This window comes from Camelus bactrianus, chromosome 12 (genome assembly GCF_048773025.1).
Source record: "Camelus bactrianus isolate YW-2024 breed Bactrian camel chromosome 12, ASM4877302v1, whole genome shotgun sequence".
NCBI classification, from domain to species: domain Eukaryota; kingdom Metazoa; phylum Chordata; class Mammalia; order Artiodactyla; family Camelidae; genus Camelus; species Camelus bactrianus.
The window spans coordinates 16774611-16780975 of record NC_133550.1 but is presented as its reverse complement, the minus strand read 5'-3'; the positions used below and the strand labels follow the sequence as shown (position 1 = coordinate 16780975).

The 6365-nt window shown below is 57.4% G+C and overlaps 1 protein-coding gene across 6 annotated transcripts in view; it reads right to left on the bottom strand.

Annotated features, from left to right (window-relative positions):
- Window positions 1–10: 10 nt before the first annotated feature.
- FMNL3 (formin like 3) overlaps window positions 11–6365 on the bottom strand; it is a 51710-nt gene continuing 45355 nt past the window's right edge. For 4 of the 6 annotated variants that reach the window (XM_045523656.2, XM_010964256.2, XM_045523659.2 and 1 more), the window contains 13 exons: window positions 6209–6277; window positions 6003–6127; window positions 5600–5802; window positions 4622–4856; window positions 4417–4485; window positions 4211–4291; window positions 3980–4109; window positions 3141–3301; window positions 2713–2814; window positions 2263–2355; window positions 1836–1959; window positions 1616–1732; window positions 11–931 (listed from right to left, as the gene is read on the bottom strand). In XM_045523656.2, the coding sequence (XP_045379612.1) occupies window positions 1641–1732; window positions 1836–1959; window positions 2263–2355; window positions 2713–2814; window positions 3141–3301; window positions 3980–4109; window positions 4211–4291; window positions 4417–4485; window positions 4622–4856; window positions 5600–5802; window positions 6003–6127; window positions 6209–6277 (1484 nt within the window). In that variant the 3' untranslated portion in view covers window positions 11–931; window positions 1616–1640. The remainder of the gene's footprint in view (window positions 932–1615; window positions 1733–1835; window positions 1960–2262; window positions 2356–2712; window positions 2815–3140; window positions 3302–3979; window positions 4110–4210; window positions 4292–4416; window positions 4486–4621; window positions 4857–5599; window positions 5803–6002; window positions 6128–6208; window positions 6278–6365) is intronic. The other 2 variants (XM_045523655.2, XM_045523660.2) reach the window with 1 other exon arrangement.

Below are 6365 nucleotides of genomic sequence, written 5' to 3'. Positions count from 1 at the left end.
CAGTCAGGCCTGGTGTTTGAAGCCTTTGTTGAGAGAAGGAAGGTCTGGAGTTTATATACAAAAGAGAAGGGAAGTGGTACATGTACAAAAAGGAGTGGGCCCCTGTCTTCCCTTCCAGAGGCTGAGAAGAAACTGGCAGGGGACTGAAAATCGTCAGCCAAGACCACTATGACCCTGCCCCCTGCTAAAAAACAAAATACAAAAAAACCTAGCTGAGGAAAGGTGAGGATGCTGTTGGCACACCCTTTCTCTAGGAGGGCAGAGAAAACCATTCCTCTGCCCACCGTAGGACAGAGTCGGCCTAGAATGCAAAGGACCAAGGGTAGGGAGCGTGGCATCTCTCCTCTACCCTTATCACTAGGGCACAGCTGGGCAGGCCCAAGCTTAGGAGAGCCTTGCTCCTGTAAATGATCTGAGATTGGCAGGGTCCCAGGGCTCCTTAAGCCTGGACACTTCTAGATCACAGCTGACCATGGCGCTGCAGGAAGGAAGGAGAAGAAGGATAATTGCTTTCTCCTGTCATCCCTCTGGCTCTTAGGTTCCCCTATGTAGCCTAAAACTGGAAATGGTTTTTTCCAGCCCTGAGCTGACCCTTGAGGAAATGAAGTTGAAGACCTTGGGAGCAAAGTGCAGTACTGGAGGCACCAGGGAAGTGCCAGGCCCCAAAGGACCTAGTGCCCACTGTGGCAGCAGGCAGGATGCAGCTTTGAGAGCTGGGGTGAACACTGCGTTGAGAGCAGCACAGCCTTCTGCTGCGCCCTTGGCCAATTCCAGGGCTTCAGGTCCACTTGCTGGACCTGCAGGACTCCTAAGGTTGAAGTGCTTCTGCCTCCAAGAGGGTCTCAGTGGGGGCCTGGAGCCCGAGGCGGGCCAGTGGGCGGTGCGGCACTCTTGGCTTGGTGGCAAACGGCAAGGGGCTGGTGGTGGAGGCCTATGGGGAAGACAGAGGCCTGTGAACAGGCAAGGAGGCCAGGCTGGGCCCAGCCTCACAGGCAGGGCCAGCGAAGAGCCAGCCATGAGGCCAGTGAGGGAGAAGATCAAAGAGAGGCTGGAGGGGATAGTCAGGGAGATTTCTGCCACAGGCTCTGCATTTCCAGAGAACAGGTAGGGGTAACTAGAGGCCCCTGGGGAGTGGCAGAAACAAGGTAGACTCGGCAAGAGCTAGAAGCTGGGAAGAAACCCCAGGCAGATTGGATATCAGGCAACAGGTCAAGGGTCATCTGATACCCCTGGGCAGAAGCCACTGCCAGAGCTCTTCTGAGAAGGCAGGAACAAAGGACACCTGGGCCCAGGACCAGAGCCTCTCCGCCTCTGTGACCAAAGGTGGCGGCCTGGTCCTGCCTGCTCTGGCAACTCCCTACCCCTGGGGTCTTAGTTGAAGCCAGGGTAGCATTAGTGGGAGAGATACCGCTTCCCTGAGGGCACATGCAGGGGATAAGCCATGCTTCTCAGAGCATGGGGCATGCAAGGGAAGAAGTATGTGTCCCCATCACCACAAGACTGCCAGAGGATAGTTCCAAGTCATGCAGGACATGCAGGAGAGGGGGTGCCTTAGGGCCCCAGCAGGAGTCCTGGGAGGTGGGCATGCAGAGAGGGCAGCTGTAGTGCCCAGTACCTGTCAAGAGCCCCAGCCTTGGGGGTTAACAGTTTGACTCATCATGGTGGGCTGCATCGCAGAAGAAGCGTGAGCCCCGCTTGGCAGTACGGGCCGTGAAAGGGACACTCTTCAGCACTGTGGCCCAGGAAAGAGATAGTGGTCAGGCCCCATGAGGATGGGGTTGGGGTTTGGGAGCTGGGCCCAGTGACCAGGCACCAGGGAGGGAAAAGGGCCCCACCTGTGATGATGTCCTCAATGGTACCATCCTTCCCCTCATAAACAGGCCGGTGTTCCTTGGCCTGGCGCCGCCTCAACTCTGCAATTAGCTCCTGTTGTTGCCACTTGTTCCTCTGGGATGGGGTCTAGAGTCGAACATTTGAAGGGGAAGGGAGTCACCATCCTTACCATGGGGCTGGTTCCTGTCCCAAGAAGCAGTCTGAGGACACCCTTGATTGTGCTTGGCAGCCCAGCCCCCATCATTGCCCAGGAATCCCCTCCCAGAGCCCCTCTCCCCATCCCTTTGGACTCCAGCGTCAGGCCCTCTGGGTGGTCCCTGGGCTCCGGTTTTCCATCTCCTCTGCTCCACCCCCAGTTTTCCATCTCTGCTCCACCCCCTTCTAATCCTTTGCCCTGTTCTCCAGGCCTCAGCTCTTGGTCCCACCCACCTTGGCATCCAGTTTCTTGGCTTCCTGAGCCAGCTGCTTCTCCCGCATTACCTCCTCCTGCTTCTTTCGGGCTTCGTTCTCTTGTTCTGCTTCCTAAGAACCATGGAAGATGGGGGCAGTGTGTGTGTGTTTGTGTGTGTAGTGAGGCTCACACAGGCTGTGAGGGGAGGGGCTGACACTGAGAGTGGAGAGTGGGTGTCAGTGGGACCAGCAACCCCAGGTGGCCACCCTCTGGAGGGGCACTTCCTGCCCCAAACAATGACAGGAAGGGCCTGGGCCCCCACCCTGCCCACCAGTTCACAGCTAAGAGGCCTGTGGCCAGCTTCCATAGCTCCCTCCCAGGACTCAGAGGAGGAGACGGAAAAGGCCCAGACTTGAAGCCCAGCCCTCTCTCCCCCTACCAGTTTTCTCTCAGCCAGACTCCTCTTTAAAAGCCCCTTTTGTGCTCACCTTGTAAGAACGGATGAATCGGACAAATACTGGGAAGAATACAGAAGGAGGTGTGGTCTTGGGACTCTCACCAAAGTAGCGCACAACTGCATTGTAGGCCTCCTGGGGAAGGGATGGGCAGAAGGGGTCAAGCCCGGCAAGGAAGGAGAAGCCCAGCTCCCGCCAGGACAGGAGGCCCACAGAAAGCAGGCCAAGGCCAAAGGAGGAGCCCCTGTGGGAGGGAAGAGAATCTGGGGCTCCCAAAGCCTCTGGAATGCGCATCTCCAGAGGCAGATGCCTGCCGCCTCCAATACCCCCCTCTCCCCCACAATCAGCCAGCCAGCCACCTGAAGAAAGTTCTTTGAATCCGAGAGCCAGAACGGAGCCCACCTAGAGAGGCACGGTGCCTTACCCCTGGCTGCTCACACCCACCTCCACCCTGTGCTCACCTCAGCCGTCTTGGCGTCACGCTGGAGCTTGTCCAGTTTGCCTTCGTTGGTGCTAAGGAAGTTCCGCAGGACGCTGTTGTCATGTATGCTGCACTCCCGCCGAATCAGCTCCATGCCCCGGCCCAGCTCCTTCACGTCCAGCAGCACGTTCTCCAGGGACACTGTTGTCACCGGACCGTAGGCTGAGGCCCGCCCAGCCCGACATGCCCACCTCCCAGCCCAGGGCTACAGCGAGCTCCAGCCCTCCCCCTTGGCCTGGGCTCACTCAGTTTCTCACGCCCTGCTTCCAGAGCCACCCACCTGGACAGAGAGAGGGGGCACCAAGCTAGCCAGGCTCTCACCGGGGCCAGGAAAAGGAATGGAGGCTGTAAGCTCATGACCCACAAGGCAGCAAAGGCAGGCAAGCCAGAGAGAATGCTGGTCTCCAAAAGAGAGCTGCCTTGGGCCTGCCCCCGTTTTCATGAGTCGGGCAAAAGTAACAGGTACCTTATGTCTGTGCAGGGCTTTATGGGTTTTCTAAGCACACCACATACATCACAGAGACATGCAGGCTCTGGGGCCAGCCTAGGGGAGTTGGGAGTGAAGAGCCTTTCTCTGCCAGCAAGCACAGCACCCAAATGGGAAGGACCGGGCAGGGCCTGCTGCCTGGAGGAAAGCTCCCTCTGCGGCGGCCCTTGCCCATGGCCCCAGCAGAAAGCTTTGAAGTGGTCAGGGAAAAAAAAAAAAACAAAACAAACAGCCAGAAACAAAGGCACCCAAGTGTTCTCTCTCCTCGTAGCTTCCTGGGATTGTCCCAGGCTGGACATAAGGGTGGGCTCACTGGGCCAGGCTCCCCTTACCTGCCGCAGCTTTTTCCACAAAGTGCAGCTCATGCCAGAAGTTAGCCAGGTCTGGGTATTTCTCCTTTACCGTCAAGGCGATGAAATGCAGTAATGTCATCTTTCTGTCGGTGGACTTGGTGTCCAGCAGCTGGGAGGAGGGGACGGTGGGCAATGAAAGGGCTGAACACTCTGGCTCCATGGCCACCGCCCTCCAGGCTTCCTTGGCCCCTCGTTGCCCCCACATCTTACCAGATCCAGGCTCTGGAGCTTGAAGCCATACACAGCTCCCCGCTTGCTGCTGTTCATGTAGTTCCCCAGTGCAAGTATGATCTGTCCAAAGATGCACGGGAGGAACTTAGGCCAAGCCGAGGGCTCCTTCCTCCTCTCTATAGCCCCAGACCCCCCCGCCCAAGACCTAGGAACCACCTGCAGCCCCATCCACAACCTTGCCCCACCTCCAACATCTGCTTCAGCTTCTGGGAGGACTTGACAGAGGCAGAGGCCGCAATGATGGCATTGAGTTGCTGGAAGGCAAGATGAAGAGCTGAGTAACCCCAGGCCGGGGTGGGGCACAGTCAGCAAGGGGCTGGCAGGCAGGGGACCAGCAGGTAGGGGTGGAGGGGTGGCTGCAGATGACCACAGTAGGGGTGGGGGTTGTACCGGCGTGAGCATCTGTAGGTTGTCCTGGAAGTTGCCCAGGAAGGCCATGCCAGCCATTCGCTGGGTCAGCCGCTCCACCTTGCTGAAGAGCAGCATGAAGCGGTCCTCGGCCGCCAGCTCCTCCAGGGGCTGCCGCTCCCGCTCGTACTGCCGCAGCAGCTTCACCTCAGCCTCTGTGGGCAGGAAGCGCATCAGGCACTCCACGAAGTCCACTGGTAGTGTCTGGAGGTCAAACCTGTGTAGGAGGGAGGAACCACCTCAGGGCTCACCTTTGCCCACGTTACCTGTCATCCCTTCATTCTCCAGCTCCTACGGAGACAGGGTGGGGTCTGTGAGCAGGACACAGCCAGAGGGAGAGGACCCATTGCCTCACCTCCAGTGACTTACTGGAGTTACTCTGCACCAGTAACAATCCTAGAGGCACATTCCATGCCCTGTTTAAGAACCCTTCAGTGTCTTTCCTCTGCACCTAGGGAGAAGTCCTAACATCTGAGCATGGCTTAGGAAGCCCAGCTGGAAAGACTTCTGCTCACCTCTCTCTCTGTCTTACACTAAAGCCAGAGTTGATTTTCAGCCCCCAGGGCACCATGCCTCTTCCTCCAGGCCCTGATCTGGACTTTATATACATTCTTCAGGTTGCAGATGAGAGATCACCTCCTCTGGGAACCTTCCCCGATCACCAAGTTGGCCCTTCCTGTTTTCCCAAAGCTGCCTGTACCTCTACCATCTTGGTGGTTATCACCCAATGTTACTGGACTGCTCCCCCTAGACTGTAAGTTCCTCGAATAAAGGTCTGGGCTGAATCCCCAGCACCTCACACAGTGCCTGGCACACAGCACACATGCAGTAAGTTCTGGCCTAGCCATTGGATGACTGAGGTGTGTGAGGAGTTCTGTTGATGCCCTGGAATCCAGGGAAGGCCAGGATCCTAGCTAGGTTATCAACTGGGGTCCAGGGCGAGGTCAGTGGGAGCCTCACGTGTGGATGGCCCTGCAGATCTCCTCAGCTGAGCGGCCAGCTTTGCGAAGGGTGATGGCCAGGTTCTTGGCACGATTGGCTTCCAACAGGGTCACCTTGCTGGCCGCCTTTTGTGCTGTCTTGTTCTTGGAGCAGATGAGGTCAAGGGCAGGGCCCTGGGCTTTCGTCTTGAACAGTTCTTCAAACTTGTCCAGGTCCAGGTCCTGGTAGGGGTTGATGAGAAGGGAAAATGCTATGGCCTTATTCTGTAAGAGGACCCCCTGGCAGCACACCCAGCATTAGCTCAGCTCTAGTTCACAAAGAGCTGAGTCTGAGGACTTTTCCAAGGCCAAGAGATCTGGCTAAAAGGGCAACCTGGTCCCCAGCCCCCAGCTCCACCCCTCAGGGCCCCAGGCCCTGCTACCTCCAAAATCTTCTCATCATCAAGTTCACTGAAGACAGTGCCACTGATCTGGTTGGGTTTCAGTGCTGTCCAGTTGAAGACAGGCAGCCGGAATTTGGTCTTGATAGGTTTCTTGATACGAATGGCTAATTTGGAAGGAGGATCAGTGAGGCAGGAGCCAAGGAGACTGTCCCACCAGCCCTGCCCAGAGCCCTGAGGACACTCACCTGACAGGCCTACTGTCAACACCACAGAGGGAGCAGCTCCGGGGAGTGGTGGGGCTGGCGGACACTTGTCTGGGGGAAGAAGAAATGGCACAGTGACCCAGTGGCCTAGAGGCTCCTCCCCTCTGCCTACCCTACCTGTCCTTAAAGATTCTCAGGG